The 23,253-nt window shown below is 32.0% G+C and overlaps 2 protein-coding genes across 2 annotated transcripts; both read right to left on the bottom strand.

Annotated features, from left to right (window-relative positions):
• Positions 1 to 1,193: 1,193 nt before the first annotated feature.
• On the bottom strand, positions 1,194 to 8,343 carry LOC114416248 (probable aspartyl aminopeptidase). The gene is made up of 11 exons (XM_028381116.1): positions 7,994 to 8,343; positions 7,765 to 7,900; positions 7,461 to 7,539; positions 6,965 to 7,167; positions 6,790 to 6,859; positions 6,278 to 6,400; positions 5,970 to 6,125; positions 2,567 to 2,740; positions 2,247 to 2,321; positions 2,028 to 2,168; positions 1,194 to 1,794 (listed from the first exon to the last, which is right to left on the bottom strand). Exons 1-11 carry the CDS (start codon positions 8,076 to 8,078, stop codon positions 1,573 to 1,575), a joined length of 1,464 nt encoding a protein of 487 aa, XP_028236917.1. The 5' UTR covers positions 8,079 to 8,343; the 3' UTR covers positions 1,194 to 1,572.
• Positions 8,344 to 12,141: 3,798 nt separating this feature from the next.
• LOC114416242 (4-coumarate--CoA ligase-like 9) lies at positions 12,142 to 16,761 on the bottom strand. Its single transcript, XM_028381112.1, has 6 exons — positions 15,471 to 16,761; positions 14,040 to 14,229; positions 13,529 to 13,674; positions 13,367 to 13,434; positions 12,795 to 12,897; positions 12,142 to 12,631 (listed from the first exon to the last, which is right to left on the bottom strand). The coding sequence occupies exons 1-6, from the start codon at positions 16,629 to 16,631 to the stop codon at positions 12,506 to 12,508; spliced, it is 1,794 nt and encodes a 597-aa protein (XP_028236913.1). The 5' UTR covers positions 16,632 to 16,761; the 3' UTR covers positions 12,142 to 12,505.
• Positions 16,762 to 23,253: the final 6,492 nt, after the last annotated feature.

Below are 23,253 nucleotides of genomic sequence, written 5' to 3'. Positions count from 1 at the left end.
CCGGTCGAATTTTACCGGGTTGATCCAATTCACATTCATGCCGGGTCTGATGAGCAACTCCAACAATTTAAAATATAAAAAATTATTAAAACAAATTACGTTTAGCCATCCTTCTTGCAGTTTACACTCTCAAGTATATGTTTTAAATTTAAATCAATCTAAAATAAAAATAAAAAATAGCTAAAAAAATCAAAAATCAAATCTGATTTTTTTTTTAATTTGTTTGAATGATTTTTTTTCTCAAATCAATCGATTTGATTTAGATTATACGTTGAGTTTCATAGTGTTTTGTAATATCATGTATATAAAACTTATATAATATATATAATTTTTTTAGACGATTTTTTAAGATATATTTGATTTAAAATAGATAAAAATTTAACAAATTTTTACTATAGAAGACTTAAAGTATTAATTAATAAGTTTCATAGATTGTCATTAGTAATTTTTTTGATGTAATTTAATTCAACAGATGAAAATAAAGTATATAAATTTTAATATTTTAATAAAAACCGCAAAACCAAACCAAATTGAAAAAACAGAAAATATACATCTAGTTGACACATTTTTTTTCTCTCTCATTTTTTGTCACATCAAATATCTATTATATCTATAATTTTTCTATATTATTGTTTTCTCTCTAGGTTAAAAGCAACATATTGAGTGTTCAAGAAACCTTTTTTTTCTCTTACTCATTGTGTTTGCTTTGTGTGTTGTCAGTATGTTTGGACTCGGTTTCAAAAGAGTAAAAGAGTATACGAGGATACCTGCGTTATTTTGATAGTACTGATTGCTCAATCCGTAACATAAAATGTATTACGGATTGTTGTAGTACAAATGCATTATGAATTGGTGGGTGCATGTTGATGATGGTGAAGCCTGGGTGAATTTCGCATGCGGTTGGGCAAAGGTGACATAATGAAGTCGCATGCACGTGATATGCGAATCTGGTGATGATGGTGGTGTTTGGTCACGTGGGTGCAAGAGTAATGGTGGCTTGGTGAAGGTTCAGGAAGGAGGTGACAGGAGAGAGGAAGAAAAAGGGTAGAAAGAACATTAGAAATTAAGGTGCACCAAACAAAAAATAGGATGTGTTAAGTAATTGCCCTTAATCCTAATGCTTACATGTATGGAATCCCATAATAAATTAAATCAAGCACATTCTTAATCTGGATGTGCAAACTTAAGCTTCATTCAGAATAATATATTCAATTGAATTCTCGATGGTAGGCAAGGATAATACACGTGAAAGCTGAAGTTCAAATAACACAGTACTACCATACATTTCGTAGATTGAATATTGCTCGAAAAAATAGTATATTTATTTCAACTTCTACTCTAGTACGTTACTCTCCCGAACACGATCACATTTTAGAAGCAAGAACTTGGACTATTCAAGTAAACAACACACTTCAAGTAGTTGCTAATATTTCATTCAGGGAGTCTAATTTTATTGAAAATTTCATCATAATAACGTCGGCATTATAATGGTACTAAATTACGAAACACGACCATTTCAGCAACAGCTTCTAGAGCAAAGGATTAATGAGGATTTCGTGATTAGAGATATTCCTATATATCCACGACCATCTTACCATCAACATGAGAGAATTCTTGGTAAAATGCCTTGAAGTGCTCATATGAATACTTCACATCATCAACAGCACAAATTTCTCGTATGCTATGCATTGACAACTGCGGTGCACCTACATCAACAGTGCGAATACCTACGCCACTAGCAAGAATAGGACCAATGGTTGAACCACATGACATGTCATTGCGCACCACAAAGTCCTACATTCATCAACATACCTCATTATAATCCATTATCACATACAGTGCTTACTCAATTCCAAGCTTCTGATAGTTCAAAATAGGCAATAATTTTGCTCCTTGAAATACTACAGATACTAAAGTAGAGAAGGCTTTCTCTATGATTTTAATTGTATCTTGCACTGCAGAAGCAATCAGTTCCAATTCCAATCAGAAAGGAAGAAAAGAGAGATAAAATTGTTCACTGAACTAACCTGAACGGGAAGTTTATGTTTTGATGCTATCTCCCTGAATATGAAGGATGTGACAACATTGGTTGCATAGCGTTGGCTTGCATTGGTTTTAATGACAAGTCCTCCATGTAGTTTGGGCTGATGGTTTGCTTCATGCTTGTCCTGTAAGAAATTAGGCCTTGATAAGGATCAACATTGAATTATTGGCAAAAGTAAATCAAGGCACATAAGAAGATGTACCATGTAATTTGGGTGTAGTGCATGTGCCATGTCGGCAGATACAAGGTAGCTTAATTGTGCTGCTTTCTCCAGAAGCTAAAACAAATCACCATAACAAAAACTAGTTAGATACTGAAAGCAAAATTAGAGTGTGGTTATTCCACTTTCCACCGTTGAAATATCTAAAATGCTAAATAGTGGAATGGTGCTGTAAATTATGAGGGCTGGCATAAGTGCATGACCACAGCCCCTACCTAGATTTAACTCACTGTAAGAAGTAAGAGTCATCGATGTAGTTCTTAGGCATAAAAAGGGGTAAAAAAAAATTAAAGGAATCATACGTTGGGATTGGAGCTGAAGGAATTGGTAACCCTAGTCACAGCATTTAGCATAACAGGAGAGCCAGCTCCTTGGGCAGAGTTAGATCCAACTTCCTCATGGTCAAATAAAGCCACCATTCTAACACCTGACTCTTCCTCAAGACTGCTGTCAGAAGATGTAGCATCTATTAATGCCTGAAATAGAAACCAAGATGTTAGCATAGGATAATCAACAACTACTACATTATTAAAAGAATTTGCACATCATGCAAACACACTTTCTAATTTAGAGTTAGATTAGTCACTTAATCTTAATTCTTAGATTAAGTCCCAAAATGCCGAAGTTTGATGGGAAAAAAAACAGCAAACAGACACATACACCCTGTGGCATTTGAATTTAAGAGTATGATGTCATTCAACCACATCATGGTTGACAAAGGAAGAGATACTTTTGATCTTAAGTTGATTGGAATTTTTCATAGGACCAAGGGCAAGACACACACCTAAGAATAATTTTTTGGCTATAGGTAAACCTAAGATTGGCAAGGAGAAGCATAGCAAAAACTGACAAAGCATCAAAGCCACCGATAATATAACCTTCAGAGACTTCACCCAGAAAATTCACCAGTTGAGGGGAAGAGGTAAATAGCTCAAGGCCATACGTACCCTTATGAAGCCCACTATAACAACAACTGGGACTCCGACAGACCATAGCATTCCACCACGTGGGTTGGCTTTGTGTTCAGGGTGACAGGGTCTAGTGACTCTAGTGCCAAGAGAATACTACAATGCCAACATCACTGCTCAAGCTGCAGAATTGTGAAGAGACTGTGGGAACTCTAATACCATTTGAGATAAGCTTGACAGAGTCCACCCCCAGAAGCTAATGAAGGGAAGAGCCCAAGGTTATATATGTTGACACCAAGTATCCCTGCTACTGTGAGACTCCAATGGATCATAACTACAGAAATAGTTTTGTTGTATGGCACGCACTCAGTGCCACAAATATACTCTTGTATTATAGTGTCTTGGGTGAGGGTGAGCCCTGGTGCAGCGGTAAAGTTGTGCCTTGGTGACTTGTTGGTCATGGGTTCAAATCCGGAAACAGCCTCTTTGCATATGCAAGGGTAAGGCTGCGTACAACATCCCTCCCCCATACCTTCGCATAGCGAAGAGCCTCCGGACAATGGGGTACGAAGAAAAGAAAAGAAAAGAATTATAGTGTCTTGGGTAGTATATTTTTATAACTAGGAGTAAAGGTGTGTACAGTGATACCAACACATTCACTAAGGGTTCTTATTCCAGATCCTTATCTCTATACTCTATAGTCAACCAAGAAAGGGTTCACATAGAATAACGTCACTTTTTCTGCAAACAAAACGATATCTAAGCACAATATTCTTTTAAAAAAACAAAAACAAGGACTCACATAGTTGATTTAATAGACTAATATGCATAATTTATTTACTGAGAGGAATATGACAGGACATTAAGAGCATAAGCAAGGGTTCATGATTGCATATAGGGGTATAGACTATTATATAATATTGAGTAAAGCCTCAATTTTGTCCTCCAAATATCAGCATGTCACCACATTAATCTTCCAAAGAATATTTTTACCACCAAATTAGTCCCTTAAAGAATACACACAAACTACAAAATTTGTCCTTTTGTGTTTGTGTCACTACTTTAGCCTTCCAAAAGAATGAATATGGTAGCATTTTAGATCTTTGACAGGACTAATTTAATGAACAGAAGACAAAAGCTTTTGTGGACTAATGTTAACATACTAATCTTGGAAGACTAAATTAAGGATTTACAGGGAAGCAAAAAAACCTCATGACCTCTGTGTTCACACCATAGTGGTTAATATCATGGTCATAGTAGACATATTCGTCAAATATGCCCACTTCCTGTTATCTGCCATCCCTTAATGCCAAAGAAGTGGCTGAAGTTTTATCAGAAAAATTCTAGACTTCATGGATTTCCATCATAAATAGTTATTGAGAGCTACAGGGTTTTCTCAGTCAGTTATGTATGGACTGAGTAATCAAGGAAATCAGGAACCAAACTCAAGTTCTGTTCTAGCTACCACCCTCATTCCAAGGTAGTCAGCAACTCAGCAAGTAAGTGTCTAGAGACATATTTGCAATGTTTGACAAGATCAAAGCCTAACCAGTAACCAGTGACCTCAATGGCTTAACAGAACAAAGGTGCGAGCTGGCAAAAAATAGATGCATGTTATCAGTTGACCAGTTGGGTGATATGGTTTATATCAAAATTCATCTTTACAGGATCATCAAGTGATAAAATCCTGAGCCAAAAGATTTAATAAGTGTGGCCCTACGTTATATGGGAATTTTAAAGTCCTAGAAAAAATTGGATAGGTGTATACAACCTGACCTTAGCAACTAGCATTCATATACATCCAGTCTTCTTCTGTGCGTGATTGTTGAAGAAATCCATATCTGACCCTGCTGTGAGCTAGACATTGACAGGCTTTCCATCAGAAGATTGGAGCTCAGACTGAAATCAGAAGATGTACTATGCTATAAGACCACCACAGAGACTGAAGTCCTAATTAAATGGCAAGACCTACTGGACTTTGTAAGTTTTGGGGGATCCTCTTCACTTAGGTGTGCATTAGGAAAGGATGTAGGATATCAGAGTCTCAAATGCACAAAGTAGAGGGCATGACTGTTAGAGTAATATAACAGACTGCCAGTGAGGCAATCAGGGAAATTCTCTTATGACTTGCAAGATATAGGAAAGATGAGAGGAGTGTACTTGGAGAGTAAGGAAAAAGTGTGTAGAAGAGTGGAAGACTGAAGGCTCTCACAAAGGCCCTGGCTTTGTTTGTTTTTGGGTTCATCTCATCTTTTCCACCATAATTCTATCATACCGATATTGATATCACACTGACATTGGTACCTACAGTGAATACTACACATTACAAAATATCTCATTCACGGACAATTGATAGAATTTCTCTCAGAAAAATTAACAGAATTCCATTAACATCACCAGAAACACCTTATTAATCTCTCTTAACTTTTTCATCCCTACTATATCAATAGATATTGTAATAAAGACATAGAAAAACCATTGGGGTTTGAATTAATGATCTATCTCACAAGTTCATAGAATAGGAGAAGATGCAATTATACCCAGAGATCATTGTCTGAAATCATTCCATTAGAGCATAAAGTATAATGATGTTATAAACATACAGTATTGATATTCAGAAAAAATTTATATTCCATGCACTATAGATAACTCTAGTCCAAAATGCCCCAATTTAGATTTTAGATGCAATATCTTGAGTGGTAAACTTCAAAATCAAGGTTATATTTCAGAATTCATATCTATACTGTACACGTGTTTGAAACATGACTTGAAAAAATAATCTATATAAAAGTTAAACCTTCAGCGAGCAAAATGACATGCAGAGATTATCTAGCCGTCCTGAAAAAATGAATTCCTTTGCAGCTCCAGCAATAGTACTTGGTTGTGTATCGCAAGCTTGCAATTCAAAATCACATATGTCATCTGGTTCACACCCAAGCTTGCTTGCAAGCAACTGGTGAAAGTGGAAAGATGAAAATCTCAAACAATTAGACTTGTTGTAATCATCATGTATACATCCCAAGACCCAAATTAAGAAAGTAAGAAGTAACAACCATGTGTGATAAGTGTCAATACATATCTAGAGTTTCAAAATTTGTAGTTAACCTGTAGAAGAAGAAGGTGATGCTTCGTATTGCTGGTGCCTGTTTTATCATTTGCTTTCTTTCCATCGGTCTGATTTCCACTTTCAACAGGACCATTTTCAGAGGACACTTTATTGAGCTCACCCTGCAAAACAAAGTCCAACGAATGTGTAAAAGGTAGATCTAAGCAATTCAAAACGAACACTAAGAATCTGAATAAGCATTGTTGGTGGAGACTTTATTTATTTGTTTTAATTAACTACATACGAGTCTAAGAATATAATTGTCCAAAACGATTGCATAAAAGATTTAAAACAGAAAAACAATATTTACTAACTAGCAACATTGCGTGCTAATATAATTTTCAATTTTAAAATGCCTATTTAGCCAATAAATGAGCTTTATAACCACATGCATTCACTTAAATATTAACTCAGGTAACATAACATTAAATGTTGCCGGACTAGATACATTAAACCAGGACATCACCATAACAATTATTTCCATAGAAAAATCAGTAACCAGTGCAATTACCTTCAGCGATGTTGCCAAGATGGGAATAAGGTGATTCTCGTTGTTAAATTTGAATCCATCATTAACAGTCCTGTACACAATGAACCAAAGGAAATGATAAGTTGAAAATGATGATCAAGCAAGCAAGCAAACAGACAAACAAACAGGCAATGCATCTCAATAATAGCAACAGAACTTGTCCAAGTGAATTGCCAAAGTCGGTATTCGCATTATAGGTTCCTCAATTCTAACAAGGCGATGTGAGTACGAAACAGAACCAGCATTCTCTTCCCGCACAATGACCCTCCCCGCCACAGTCAAGTCTCGATCAAACCACGTGTGCCACAGACCACCTCCATAGGTTTGGACACCAACCTCCAAAATCCCAGCCTTAACAACCTGCATTAAACACCTCTTACATTACATACATATAATAACATATTCAAATTCAAAATTCAATACACAATTATTAATTCAAATTTATTAGAGTAAACGACCATTTTGTCCTTGAAGTTGGTTATTACATTAGCCTCAGAATTAAAAAAAAACAAAAAAAAATCCCTAAAACTATAATCCGTCACTCACATTAGTCCAACATAAGTGGCTTAAGTGATAATATTAACATATGTTTAGAACCAAAATGACAATAAGTTATTTATCTTATTCCAGGGACTAAAATGGTAGCGTGTTACCTTGGTGACAGGCTTGAGTTTGAGACAAGGACTATCCGTGTGAGCCCCAATTATGTAGAATCCATTTCCAGCAACGTACCTGACAAAGTGAAAAAAGAGACATTATTATCAATATTATTATTATTATTGTTCCGAGTTTGGGGAAGGAGCAGGAGCTTTAAGTGTCATTAAGTTTCGAACTGAGCATTAATCACATAGCCAGCCAAAGAACCGAAGCTTCTGGGGATAGCTCGGGATCCACCGGGAAACCAAAGGCCCTAATTACGGTGGCTAAAAAAAAAGAGTGGGATAGAATGGAGCGAACTTTTTGCCGATGGCGAAGGCGACGATGGTGGAGTGATTTCTGGTGAAGAAGTACTTGTTGCCCGGTTGCAGTTCCCACACTTCCCTCTCAGAGAGTTGGTGGTACCCCGCGCTACGCAAACGCCTCTTTGCCTCGTCTGAAAGGAACGAATAAAGAGTGAGTGAGGATTTGTTGCGATTTTTTGGTGAGAGGAAGAAATAAGAGAAAGAGAATTTGGTTTTGGTTTTACCGACGGCGTGGAAAGCCGTTGGAGAAGCGTTGAGGAAGTCGATCAGATCGGAAGCCACGGCGTGGGTGTCTAGCTTCGCCGCCATTGTTTTTCAGATTCTACTTTCGCTCGCTCTGTGTTCGTTTAATCTATCGAAGCTAACACCGTTTACTATTCTATGTCTAGAGTTCTATCGCTGTTGCGTTTACCAAGCAAAGACCTAAAACAAGGATTTTCTCGTTCCCTCCGCAACGGATATATAAAATAAAATGACAAAATTAGATTAAAAGAATTAAATTTGTGAATTAAATTATTGAAGAACAAATTCGAAAGGATCACATTTATAATTTTTTCAAATAAAAATCTCACTCCGTGTAGGACTCACTGACGGCTTAATTGCGTTTTAAATTGTGCAGTTCACGTTTCTATTGAGTCTTCATAAATGTATGATGCTCTTCTCTCTCTCAATCTTTATAGGTTAAAATTTGACATTTACTAAGCAATTGGCATGACACATGTAAGTAAAGAATCTCTCATCTTACACTCTAGAGCAACCTACATTCCAACTTTTTTTTTTACGCTAAAGGTAAAGTTAAAGATGAATTTGATTTCGGAAAACAAGTTTAAGGCTTAACAAATATTTATAAAAATACTTATATATTATCTAATAAGAAATTTTTTACATCAAAATAAAAATTAAACTCACATCCTTTTGAAATATAAATTTATTCATTATCAATTAGATTAATTTTTATTTATTTTATCAAAATAGACATAATAAAATACTTTTTCTTATTCTTACACAAACCACTTAAATGTTTAAAAATAGCAACATTACATTTTTGTAAATATATAAGGATTAATTAACTATTTTCAAATTTTTTAAAATTAGTGTCACAATACAATGCTGTACAGTTTAGAACTAAATTACATTAATAACTTTTGCCATTTTTCCAAAGAGAAAATAAGTGATGTATAGAGAATGGAAAAAGTTATACATAATATCATTTCAAGGTATGTGGGAGAATAGCGAGAATGGTGGGAGACACTATGAATTCATTTGGTGGAGGAACATAAAACAAGTGTGTGGAGGTGGAAGTGATGGGTGGTTTGAGGAGATGATGGAGTGAAAAATTGGAGATCTACTAGGTTTTGGAAGGATAGGTGGCTAGGGAGTGGGTGTTTATAATATAAATTTGCTAGATTGTACCTTAATTTGGAACAAAAGGAGGAATGCGTAGAGAGGATGGGAAGATGGATGGATAGTAGATGGGAATGAAGCTTTAGATGGAGGAGAAAGTGGTTTGAATGGGAAAAGGAATTGGTAGCGGAATTTTTTTCTTTGATTAACAATGTTCAACACGATAGAATAGTTCAAATGTTTGTGGAAAATTAAAATTTCACATGATGTTTCATTTTTAATTTGGAGAGTCTTGCATTATAGGCTTCCTACTAAGGATAACCTACATAAAAGGCATATCCAACTCCTTGATGAAGGCCTTGCATGTGTGCTATGTGGACATGTTGAAGACACATATCATGTATTTTTTTTCATGTAAATTTGCGTAAGACATTTTCTTGGTACCCGTTGGGTCGCCTATTGAGCACTTCCGCCAAATTTCTCACGGGTACAAGGACATGTCCCAAACTCTTGGTGGAAAGCTGGTTGGTGCACTATTATCTGGAACATTTGGTATAACATGAATAAGACATTGTTTGAAGACTATATACTCTTGATGAGAAGGTGAGGCACAAGATACTTTTTCATCTCTGGTCATGGCTCAAGGCTTACCAAAGTGATTTTAACATCTCTTTTCAACAATGGCAAGTAGACCTTAGTATTTGTTTGGGAGCCTCTCGAGATAGATGATGAATCTTTTCTTATGCAACAGATATTTATATATGCCAAGATTTATTTTCTCATGTATAGAGAGCTCTTCCTTTAGGTTTTCAGTGCTTGTATTACCGGTATATGCTGCAGGGGCAAGGGTATAGGGATACGTCTCTATATATGCCTTGGCCTGGTGCTTCTAAGCTCGTGGAGCTGCCAGTTTTCTTTCTTTGTAATTCTTTTGCACCTCTGATGTGTTTTAATAAGTTAAATTACTGTTTAGGTCTTCTAATTTATTTTTAATGTTCAATTAGATCGTCTAATTATTAAATTATTCAATTGGATTCTCTAATTATTTAAAATGATTTAATTATGTCTTTTCCGTCAATTAAGTGTTACAAGTGATATGTTATTTTTTTAATAAGTAAATTCTTGATGTACAAAATGACATCGTTTCAATAAAGTATAAAATGACATCATTTTGGCTCTTAGACCCATAGTGTGAATCTATTAGGATTATTTTGAAATTTCTCATTTCAATGCTGAAAATTTTGATGGAGGAAGATGAAATTCTATGATAAAAGAAGAAGCCATGCTGCTAAGAAGAAGAAGATTGTGAGGTGTTTGGTTAGGATTTGTCAACACAATTGGGGGAAAAAGGTAGAAGATCGACCGTGTAGTGAAGAAGAAGACGACAAAGATCGTGGGTTGTTTGAGTAGAATTTATCGACGCAATTGGAGGAAAAAGAATAAGATTGTTTGCTCCATCGTCTAATTGAAGGTCATGATCAAAGGCAATGTTTTTTTGTTAGTGCATTGCTTAACGAGTTAATGTGTTTGCCTTTTATCCATTATTTTGCCAACTACAAGAACTTCACAAGCCACTGCATCTGCAAGTACAACTTCACAACCCATTACAACTATAGCTTCTCAGCCCATTAGACCTACAGCTTCACAAGCCACTGCAACTAGAGCTTCCCAACCCACTAGACCTAGAGTTGCACAACCATTTAGACAAAAGCTCCCAACAAGGAGAACACCACACTGGAAGCCATGGTCTTGTCATTGTCGAATAGTCTTGGCTTTTTTTGAACACTACTACTTATTAGGCATTTTATTTTCGTATGTAACTATGAACCTTGTAGGTCAACTTGCTTAACTTTATTTTCTGGAACTATATTATGGTTACAAATTGTTTGTTCAATCATATATATTATATATTTATACAATATAAATAGAAAAATAAAGGATTTTATAAATTTATATAAAATATATAATCTTATATATTATATATTTATACAATATAAATAGTACATAAATTTTTTTTGAGGGATAAATAAATTGATGTATCATTTAATATAAATAAATAAAATTAATAATTTAATTTAAATATGTTATAAATATAATATAATATGACTTGATATAAATATATTTAAATAAATATTTATAAACAAACTTTGTTATTTGTATCATTAGTATCTGTGAGATTTTTAAATTTATCTACATAATCTATTCAGCTAGATCAATTACGCTCAACGAGAATTATTCTATTTTCTGTATATATGTCTTAATATCATGTAGATAGGATAATATGACCTGATATAAATATTTGATCATGCATGATAGAAATTTCACTCAATCATTGTGCATGATAGGATATGCATGAATGAATATCATTTGAGGGAAGCATGATTAGCTACATATTTTGATATAGATTTAACTTGTAACTAAGATCATGGGAATTCACATTCATGAGATGATTGAAAACGTGTATATTTGGATGCAACAGTGACAAATTTCATTAAGGTTAGACATTTTGATTGAATGCAAACATTTATTTGTGACTTAATATCATGCACAATAGGATAATATGACTTAATATAAATATTTCATCGTGCACGATAGAATCACAACATCGTCACAGTCACATGGAGGGACAAATATTTGACTCCCATTATTATTACTAGACCTCAAATGCTTATTTGACCTATGACTCATGGAGGAATGCCACCAATGGATGAGCCAACCCATCAAGAGGAATTTAAGGAATCAATTTTGTAAAAATGAAACCCCAAGTGCTCACAATTTGGTGACAAGACATTCTCTCCTCCAACAATCATAAAATTAATGTTGCTAATGTTAATACACTTCACCAACAACAACTATCACATAGATGACATGTTAATTAAGTTAACACCTAATTGATAAAAATGATCCAATTAAACCATTTTAAATAATTAGAAGATCTAATTGAACATTAAAAATAAATTAGAAGACTAAAAAGTAATTGAGCCTAATATATATTGCTTAATGCCAATAAAAAAAAAGCAATAAGAAGGAAAAGAAGAGTAAAGAAAATATATAAATGCAACTATACAAAATGAACAAATAGTTTACAACGAATGAAAATGTTTCTTGCACACATTATTTTGTGAACAAACCTAAAGGTGCATAATTTATTTTGGTAAATAAAATGAGGGAAACCGAGGTAGTTGATTAAAATGATTAAATTTCTGAAAGGTGTGCGTGAATAAAATGATTGCTGATTTTTGGGTAGAAACCACCAACATTCTTAGTGGTGGACTAGGGCGATGAACCACATGGTAGGCCAGATGCTTCACACGATATCGTGCATTTGTTGCATCTGAACAGGTCACAATAGTTTCGAGGCCAAGTACATTTTCTCCATGCTCTTTTCTTGATCACAATTTGGATGAACCACAGGATAGAGCATAATCAACTAATTCTCTTCTCAAAATTTTGCCAGCCGGAGATTTTGGGATAGATTTGATGAAAGAAACTCGCCGTATCTTCTTGTATGGTGAAACCTGCAACAACAATAAGCATATACTTAAGCAATATGGCACGAGGAAAAACACAAACTATGACTTGTTCACAGAAACATCTAGGTTTTATACGCTTTTATTACTGAATATAATAATTCATTCACCAAATATCCTTATTTTAGAACACATGGTTTCAGAACCACACCTGCTTTGCCACAAACTCCATGACCTGATCTGCAGTGATGTTGCTTCCAGACTTTCTTACTACAAAGGCAATTGGAATCTGTCCTGCCTCTTCATCAGGATACCTGTCCTCAAAAGATTAGCAGATTTAGTGAACCTTGTAACAAGACCAAGTCATGTTATACATGTATGTTAAGGGAAGTGAATTGCAGCAACACCTTTTTTTTCTTTTGGATTGGATGACTTCTCTAAATTGAGGAGCATGGATAAAGTAAGTAATCATAGTCATTTATGAAAAAATCAACAATTGAGAATTCCAACACATTTATAATTTGTTATGCGTGTGCATATTATATCATATAATATCGACCGATGATTTTCTCATTGACTGAGATTATTTAGTTTAACTGTTAAAGTGATTTGCTCACTTTAAAGGAGTCAAAGATATATAATAATTACTAGTTTAAAGTCAAAAAGTGAAACTTTGATTCCCCACGGGAACTAGAATTGGGAAAAAGCTAGCAAATGTAATTCATTGTCATTGAAGACAACTTATTTGCTTCTGAACACAACATTAAAGGACTTGATACATACGGAACTACTGCAGCATCAGCAATTTCAGGATTGGTGTGAAGTATATGTTCCAATTCAGCAGGGGGAACCTGGATTTGGTTTGAAAAAATAATAAGAAAAATGTCAAAGTAGTAAAACAATATCCAGAAAAAAAGATGTTTGTTAGTGGAAATAACATCCCACCTGATAAGCTTTGTATTTGATCAATTCCTTCAGTCTATCTACAATGTAGAGGAAACCATCAGAGTCAAAATAACAAAGATCACCAGTCTTCAGCCATCCTTCTGAATCCAATGTTTCAGCTGTGGCCTTCTCATCTCCTACATAACCTGCACCAGCACCAGCACCAGCACCATAATCACCATTCATGAAACATTTTACATGAGCAAGACCATAAACTGTTAATCATATTTCTCTAGTGATATGAACTGTGTTTGATTAAAAAAAAAAAAACACAATTCATATTCATCTTGTATGGCTTAACCTGAAATTAGTATCATTTATTAGGAGTCATGATAATCAATGGTTTATTTTATAAGCCTTTCTTCACTACCATTATGCAATGAAAATGAATAAGCCTCCCAAGTACACCTCTCAAATTATATTTGGATTCTTTTTAATAGAATGGTGTTGCGAAATGTTTTTCTGCAAGCACATTTTTCACCAAATCAAAAGGAAATAAATGGCTAATCACCTTTCATGATTGTTGGACCTCGCAACCAGAGCTCCCCTTTTTGGCCAGGAGATAATGCTTCTCCAGTAACAGGGTCCACTATCTTGGCCTCCATATTTTCTGATAGTCGACCCACAGAACCATGGCGCTTAGACTCATCAGGCCCCAACACTCTAGCTGCCCCTCCTCCACTTTCAGTCAAACCATAGCCCTGGATTAAAATAATAATAATAATAATAATAGATCAAACAACAAATTCATAATCCAAAACTCTTGTGGCGTTATATAGGAAATAGCAGATTATATAGATTAAAAACACAATATAGTAGACTATTATATAGAATCAAGACTTCTTTTCAATAAGACTAAAAGATGCTTTTGTGACATTTTGTTTGAGTTGGGAAAAAATGTCATTCCAATGACATAATCAGGGCGAATATATTTTAGACTTAATTACAAATTTTAGTCTCTAATTTAGTGTAGTCACCGGTTTTTTCTTTTATTTCCTTCAAAACGAACCAAAAAAAATAGTTAAAAACTATTTTACAAAATTCTTTAAATTTTATCAAATTTTCATTTCTAAACTTTAAAAATTATTTCATATCTCAAATTTATCATATAATTTCCAAATAACAATTTGAGGGATTGATGTAGAATAAAAAAGTCAATGGAAAACCACATTTTTTTAATTAAAAAAAAACTAAAATAGCACAAATAAACTAGAGAGATCAAAAGCACGTTTAAACACATATTTTAATATGGGTGATTTGTTCTTTTAAAAAAAAAGTCAAATATATTTTTACGTAATTTATGACTATCATCCTATGATATGGTTATGTATTAATGAGAAACAAAACATATCTTCTTTTAAATAGTATACATTTATATAAAATATTTTATATTTTAAATTTATACTAACGATGGATGTTTATGGAGAGTTCAAAGGATTGAACTTTTTCCTTAAAAGTATTCTTGGTTGTATGATAATATTATAAGACAAATTCATAAGGGAATGAATTTGAATCCGGTATAATCTTCCAAAATTCATAAGGGAGTAGCATTTATAGGATTCATATACAGTATTTTTTTAAAATATCATTATCCTCTGTGAATCTCATAAAAAATAATGCGTAAAAGAGATTCTTAAAAGAAGAATACTGTGTAAAGACCCCTTTTGAGTCGTAGGGATTGGTTTGCCTTTGCCTATATTTGGAATCTGGATCAAACATTCTAATACGGATAGAGTAAAACGGAATTCCAAACATAAATTATTGTAGGCCCCATTAAAGAAAAATATAATAATTGCACGGAGTTAAAACATAAATACTTCGTACTTTTATCAGTATTTTTAAAAAAAAAAAAAAAAAATAGAACCCGTGAAACACAATAATTGCACGCATGAGTTAAAACGCAGAAAAAGTTACAAAAAAAAAAGTAAAGCAGTTCGCTCACCTGCCCAATTTCCACGTTGGGGAATTGGGCTCTAAAGTCCTCGGCGACCTCCTTCCCGAGCGGCGCGCCGCCGCTGCCCAAATACCGTAGCGAACTCATATCATACTTCTTCACGAGTTCCGACTTCGCCAGCGCCACCACGAGCGGCGGCGACACCGGCATGTAGGTGATTCTATACCTCTCCACAGCTTTCAGCATCCCTTCGAAATCAAACCTATGCATGAACACAAGCGTCTCTCCGACGGCGATGGCCCTAACCAGCATAAAGAACCCGAACACGTGGAACAGCGGGAGCGTGAACAACGACACCGGGTGCGGATCATCATCCACCACCATTCTAAGGTGATAGAACCCTCCAATCAGCGCGATGAAGTTGCGGTGCGTAAGGAGCACGCCCTTCACGCGCCCCGTGGTTCCCGAGGAGAACAGAATCGCCGCCGAGTCAGACTGACTCACTTCGACTCGGCGAGTTCGTGAATCGGCGTTGACGTATTCGTTGTTGTTGAGCATGGAAAGGAAGAGAGGGGAATCGAGGAGGATTGTGCCGAATTTGAGGGAGGAGGGAATGTTTTTCGCGGCGTTCGAGGTGGAAAACGCGATGACAGGTTTCGCGAGTTTGACCAGGTGAGTCAACTCGGATTGGGAACTGAGTGGATTCGCGGGGGCGATGGTGACGCCGAGGGAGAGGAGGGAAAAATAGAGTACGGGGACGTGAAGGGAGGAAGGGGTGAGGATGAGTGCCACGTGGCCTTTGGAGAGAGGTGTGAGGGATTGAAGGGAGGAGGTAAGGGATTTGACTTGGCGGAGGAGGAGGGAGTAGGACAGGTGGCGGTCGGTGGCGGCGTCGATGATGGCGGAGGTGATGGATGAGGAGGCGGTGGCTGTGGCGGCGGAGGGTAGGAGGGAGAAGACGTAGTCGGTGAGGGAGAGGGGGTGGGAGGGCGGAGGGAGAGGAACGTTTGGACGGAGGGAATGGAAGGTTCTGGAATGAGAACAGAAGCCGCTGTTTGGGTCGATAGTGGTGGTGTTTGGATGTGACTGTGTTTGGGTTTGGGTAGCCATTGAAATGATAATAGTGATGATCTTCTTCACTTTGTCTTCACTCTTCCCAGTTTTCTCAACCACAGTTGTCTCTTCTTTTGGTCCAACCTGAGACCACATAGTACGTTATATAACATTATTGATTATAGTAGCACGTGTAAAAAAAATAGAAAAATGTTCAATTTTATATGAAAGTGGGAGATGTTCTCTAAAAATTAAAAAATTTAAATTTAATTTTTAAATATATAAAAAGCATGTTAGTTTTATTGTTTAATTTTATTGTTAAGTTATAATATTTATCAATTAATTTGATGATAAATAATATTTGTTATGTTTAATTTAACATTAATAAATTTTAGGAATCAATTAAATATTAAATATTAAATTATTTATAAAATTAATTTATTATGCTTTTTATATATTGGGAAATTAAATTTAAATTTCTGTCTTTCAAATTAATTATTTATAAAAATAAAAAATGTTAACACTTAACAGTATTCTCTTTAACATTTTCTATTTAATAATTTTTTTTGTTGATTTCATTTTATTAAACATTATAAACATTACTGAATTTTACTTATAAATCAGAAGAAAGACTCTTAAATAAATAAAAAATTACACCTGTTAAAATTTATAATTTCCTATCAATTCTAATCATCAATAGATAGAATGTTAAAAAAATGTTGAGTATATTGTTAGCATTTCCCAAAATAAAATGTTGGATTGAATTGAAAGTTGAAATCATTGAATGGTGACGCTTACAATAAAGTTTTATATCATTGTTCAACATTATTCAATTTTGTACATGGCTACATCATTAGAAATACTTAGTTACCATCTGGTAGAATACAATGGAGAAAAATGAAATTAAGAAAAAATATTTAAATTTAAATAATACCAAATTTTTTTAATTTTGTACACAATTCTCTGCTAGAGAAAATCAACCAAGCGAAGAGTTAATTCCTATAATTAATACTTCAAAGAAAATCTGTGTAATAGAGGCGATAAATTTTTTTTGTACAAACGATACATAAAAAGTTTTTTGTTGACTGTTATTATTTTAAACATTTTTATTTTATAAATTAGTAATTTTCAAAGAATTAAATGGTTCATTGAATTTTGACGTTAACGGTACAGTCTTGCATGATTATTCAACATTATTCAGGTATATATTGCTCCATCATTAAAAGTATTTAATAACTTTAACTCTTAATTTCCTAGACCCACTTGTTTTCTGAATTCTTTTTTTAAAAAAGAATTTGTTGTATAGTTTGAATGCCTTTTATATATAGAAAAAAAAAAGGATGTATGAGAGGGTTTTTTTCCACCAATATACACTATCTCTTTTATATTGGTGTTTATTTTTAAAGTCCTATTCCAACACATTTCTAAAGTCTTACTCCAACACCAATACAAATTCCTAATGATGTTTTGAGACACTCAAGAGTAGAATGCAAAACACCCTTCAATTAAACAACGATGAATTAGTCTATAAAATCTATTACCGAGTCATTCATAGAGGCAGGTCAGCAATATTTTTTTCAATCTCTATAATTAAAAAATGATGATAATGTTTACACAATGTTAACGTGCAATGAGTAATACTCGTGTGTTGGCCCTATAAAATTATTATGTACCATCAATAGAACACTGGATGGTATATTCAACCTGTTTCATTCAATCAACTGTCACTCATATTCATGTTGCAGTTCTCTATTACAACGGGAAGTGGAACATACCACGCCAAGGTGTGTTTTTGGGTTACTTCTTCACTCGAACAAATTCAATAAGATTTAACATTTCTTTGGGATGTAATATGGACAAACTCAAGAATTTAATCAAACAAGTTGCACCTATAGAGGTTCTCCTTATAGAATTCACGAATCATAGGTGATCATTGTTCTTTCAACCATTTTGAAACGATTATGCCTAATAGTAATCAGAAAATTTAATCGAATATGAAATAACAGAATTGAAAAAATGATGAAGACGTGTCAAAGGTGTTAGTACAATCCAACTATTTGAAACGATTCTGTCCAATAGAAATTTTAGTTATTTTTAACAAACCAGTAACCAAAATGGAAGAAGACATGTCTCATGCACAACATCTTTCAGATTATCATTAGTTTCGTCATATTTGCATTGCAATTATATTTTTTAGTATGTTTCGTTATTCTCGTTTATCATCTTAGTTACCGCACTTTTTAATTGTATGTCTAGTATATAAGAAAGATGTATCAATTATTTATTCACTGTGTTTTTTAATTTTTTTCTAATATTACTAACTAATTTTTTCATTTTTTAATTAACGTACATAACAAAATAAAATCGTCAACAACACATAAATTTAGCTAAAAAATACATACATCGTAACTAAAAAATTATACTACAATTTTCTATAATTTTATCATTTTCCTTTATCAATATATATCTCTAAAAATAATTTTAAGAAAAACGAAAAACCATGTTGAGAATTCGGGTTTAGGGGACCTGAATTCTCAACACAAAATTACAATTAAAAAAAAATCACAGTATAAATCCAAGTTCCCCAACCCGAATTTACAGGGTGAATAGTAAAGTTATATATTGGGATAAATAATGGAAGGAGTTGTATATTTTGGTAATTTTTTTTGTATATCTTGGAGAAAAAAATTGGTATACTGAACACCCGGGAGTATACTCAACTTACTTCGATCCACCATCACTTCTACTCATGATGCAATGTTGTATTATAATGGCAAGTGGAACATATCATGACAAAGTGATTTTTTAGGTTACTCCTTTGCTAGAACAAATCCGATAAGACTTTAAATTTCTTCGAGATGTAGCATCGACAAACTTAAAGATGTCATCAAGCAAGTTGCGCTTACATGGATTTTCCCTTATGAAATTCATAAATCATAATTGGTCAGACAATTGTTATTTCCACAGTCAGGACATACAAAATATTCATGAAAATTAGTCGAGTATCAAATAATAGAGTTGATAACAAGATGTAAACGTGTTAAAGGTGCTAATAGAATTCAACTATTGAAAATGTTTTTGTCCAATAGAAATTTTAACTACTTTTAACAAACAAATTTCAAACTAAGATTAATTTTGTCATTTTTCATGTTAAAATTTTTATTGTTATTATATTACATTATTTTCGTTTTATTTTATTCTCTTTATTATGTTTAAAATTTATTTTATTATTTTTAATTGTTATTTGAAAATTTTAATTTCTTTAAAAAACTTATATAAATTAAATATTATCAAACAAAGTCTATCATCAATTTAGTCTTGTATAAATTAAATAATATAGAAAAAATAATTATACTTAATAACATCATTTTCTTAAACAAATAAAAATTATTTTAATAAAAATTATTTTTATAATCAATTAAAAATATTTTTTATATAATATAATATAATATTTGGTTTTGCGGCGCGTGCTTGTGTATCACAGTATCAGTGCCTACGTTCCATTCCCACGTGGGGTGACTCGAGGTCGGCATTAATACGTAATTATATTATAGTATATAATTCGTGTCTCTTTAAATTTTTTAAATAATAAAAAAATAAAATAAAAAATTAATAATAGAAAAATAATAGAAAATTAATGTAGTTAAAAGAAATTTAAAATTAAAAAATAATTTAAAAGTAAAATTGTCTAATAAAAGTGAAAATTTATTAGTAGATGGTTATCTAATTTTGATTAATGGATTAGTTTTAATTTACATAATTTAAGATGATTAATTACTTTTATTACTTCAATATTTTATTAAAAATAAGGATAAAATAATTTTAAAATATAAAGATGAAAAAAAGTTTAAAATTTTTATCTTCTTTATATATTAGTATAGATTAATTATATTATTCTTCAATATAAATCACATAACGAAATAATATTATAATTATTTTATATGTCACTTAGAATAATTATATGTCATAAACATTTTTTAACAAATATAATTTAAATATTCTAACGAAATAATTAAATGCATTCTTATTATTATTAAAGTTAACTGATAATTAATACAGAGTACTGTACGAAAAAAATATAATATCGACACTTCTTCGGTTTCGATTATAAGAAAAAAAATCTATATATATTTCACATTTATTAGGAATTTTTTTAAATTTTATTTAATAGTGTTATTTTTAATTAAAAATAAACATAGTTTTTTAAACTATTTTTTATTAAAACTTAATATCAAGTATTAAAAAAGTTTTTATCCTTATTAAATAAAAAATATTTTAGAAATAATTTAATTAAAAGACAAATAATTAAGATTTGATTATATTTAAAAAAATATATAAATAATGTTGTTCCTTACATTAGAGATAGGAAGAAATATATTTGCTTCTGCAAGAAAACAACCTTTGTCAGTTAGTTATTGCCTCGAGCAAATGAACAAGAATTTTGTTTGGAATTCTACACAATATTTGGTAAGGCTTTGCAGGAGCTTATAACCTCATTTGATCAAAATAAATTTACTTGGTATCCAAATTTATTTTAGTAGCTTATAAGTTACTTCAAGTGATTTATTTTGATAAGTTATTTGAAGTAATTTATGAAAAATAAGCTAGCTTATAAGCTATTAATTATTTATTCTTGTGAATTTTATCTTTATTATTTTATTTGAAATTTCATTTAACCATTTATTCAATTTAAAAATCCTCTTATTTTTTTGTTCATTACAAGAAAAAAAAAACTCTTGTATTTAATTTTATATTTTTACATGCATAGGACAATCAACTCTTGAATTGACATCATTATATGGTTTCTTAAGGTTAAATTTTTTTAAAATTATATCAATTTTACAAATATTTGTTGAATTATTCTCTACTTATCCTAAAATTATATGACTTAATATGTTTCATTGCATAATTTTTTTCTCAATTCAATTCGTGAAAGCAAAATTTTTCTTTTTGTTAATTAAACCCTACACATAATTTTATAATACAAAAATTAAAAAATTATTATCTTATTTTTTAAAATGATAAGTTATTAGAAATAAAATTCAAATATTATAAATATTAAATATGTCGTTTTATGTTATTTGACATTTATCAGTTAACTTATCACATAATCTTGCCAAATATTTTCAATTAAAATAACTAGTTAAAAAGTTTTCAACTTTTAATTTGTACCTTATAAACTTTCAAAAATCTTATAAACTAATTTTATCAAACATAATCAATCAGAACCAATTCTACTCTCCCAAAGGTGTAGGTTGTATGAACTTAATGTAGGGTTGTATATGTCGGATTCTCCTCCCATGGAGTGTGGTGCTCTTAAGAGGAATTTTCTCGCGTCTCTTTTATAGTATTGTAGTATTAGTCTAGCAAGACTTTGTCCTTCTATTAAAAAAAAAAAGAAAAGGTCAAATAATTTTTGGACACTTGAAAACCTATTCAATATAAAAAGAGTGAAAATAAAATAAAATAAAAAATATAGATAGAATAAGTGATACAATGTTCCTTGAAAAAATGAGATAAAGAAAAAATATTGGGTGTTAACAAGAAATTTGAAAGTGTAAAAATCATTTGTTGTAAGAAAAAGGAACCTCTACATATGAATGCAACATATCCCGGGGCATTTGGTTGGAGAAAAAATTCACTTTTTCAAATATCCTAATTTAAAAAAACATAATTTATATGTTTGATACACATTTTTAAGAAACATATTCCTAGAAAAATACTATTCCTAAAAATCGTTCTTAATTCACATTCCTATAGAGGGGTGAAAATCATATGTTTTATTGTAGTATAAATATTATGATACTCTTATTAAATTATTTAATGTAATAAATAATTAAAGTTATTGGTAATAATATCACATAATTATTTGACTCATAAAAAATTTATTTAAAGATTTTTAATCATCAATCAAACAAATGTTCTTCATTGGCAAGAAGCATGATTTCCATGGAAAAAAAATTCCTACCAAATGTCCCCTCAATTAAAAGTATAAAATAAATATAAAATGATTTTTAAACACCCTAAATGCAATACAACATGTAGTAGGAGAGAGAAAAAGAGATAAAGAAAAGTAAATATATGTTAGATAATATGATAGTAATAGAAAAAAAGATATGAAGTAAAATGAGAGATGTTGATATGATTTTTTTTAAAATGAGGTGTTTAAAAACCATTACACAATTATATAACTATAAAATAAATCTTTTAAAGAAATTGTTGTAACAGGCTATTATACTTGAAACTTGAAAGAGCAATGCTTAAAATACATTCCTACTTCTGTTTTCATTCTTGTCGAGCGTCGAACCTAATGCTTTTAAGTTCAAACTGATATTAAAAAATAGTAAATTACCAAGCATCAAACTAACATAAAATAATTAGTATTTCCTAAGATAAACTAAATCAAACACGCAATAAATAACCAAACATAAAATTTTCCTTATTTCTCAATAACTGGGGTTTCGTTTTTTTGAACCGCCATGGTACCCGTCCTTTTGCACGGGACACTTTAAAATTTGTACATTTTTAAAATTATTTGTGTATATAATTTAAAAGGGGTATTAATATATTATTACAATTAGATCACAATGTAAACAAAATCACTTATAATAAAAAGATTGCATATATTTTTTTAGTCATTGTGATATTGATAAGGAGTATTCATCAATTTTATAAATGATTAATCTTCGTCAAAATATCTAATTTCAAGTTTTTGCTTAAAAGTATCAAGTTTAATACTATTTGGACTAAGAAGTTATTGCCGAGAGTGCTTATGTAA

Source organism: Glycine soja, chromosome 6, assembly GCF_004193775.1.
Source record: "Glycine soja cultivar W05 chromosome 6, ASM419377v2, whole genome shotgun sequence".
Lineage (NCBI taxonomy): Eukaryota > Viridiplantae > Streptophyta > Magnoliopsida > Fabales > Fabaceae > Glycine > Glycine soja.
The sequence above is the reverse complement of the archived record's forward strand: the minus strand, read 5'-3'. Positions and strand labels throughout refer to the sequence as shown.

Bases quoted from the DNA above. Each gene is read 5' to 3' on its own strand.
- LOC114416248 (XM_028381116.1), bottom strand. From the start codon at position 8,078: ATGGCGGCGAAGCTAGACACCCACGCCGTGGCTTCCGATCTGATCGAC. The intron at 6,126-6,277 runs GTTAACTACAAA...CACTTTCACCAG, and splicing joins ATCACCTTCTTCTTCTACAG to TTGCTTGCAAGCAAGCTTGG. The intron at 2,322-2,566 runs GTATGATTCCTT...GATTTGTTTTAG, and splicing joins CCTTCAGCTCCAATCCCAAC to CTTCTGGAGAAAGCAGCACA.
- LOC114416242 (XM_028381112.1), bottom strand. From the start codon at position 16,631: ATGTGGTCTCAGGTTGGACCAAAAGAAGAGACAACTGTGGTTGAGAAA. The intron at 14,230-15,470 runs GTGAGCGAACTG...ATTTTAATCCAG, and splicing joins CCAACGTGGAAATTGGGCAG to GGCTATGGTTTGACTGAAAG. The intron at 13,435-13,528 runs GTGGGATGTTAT...AACCAAATCCAG, and splicing joins TCAAATACAAAGCTTATCAG to GTTCCCCCTGCTGAATTGGA.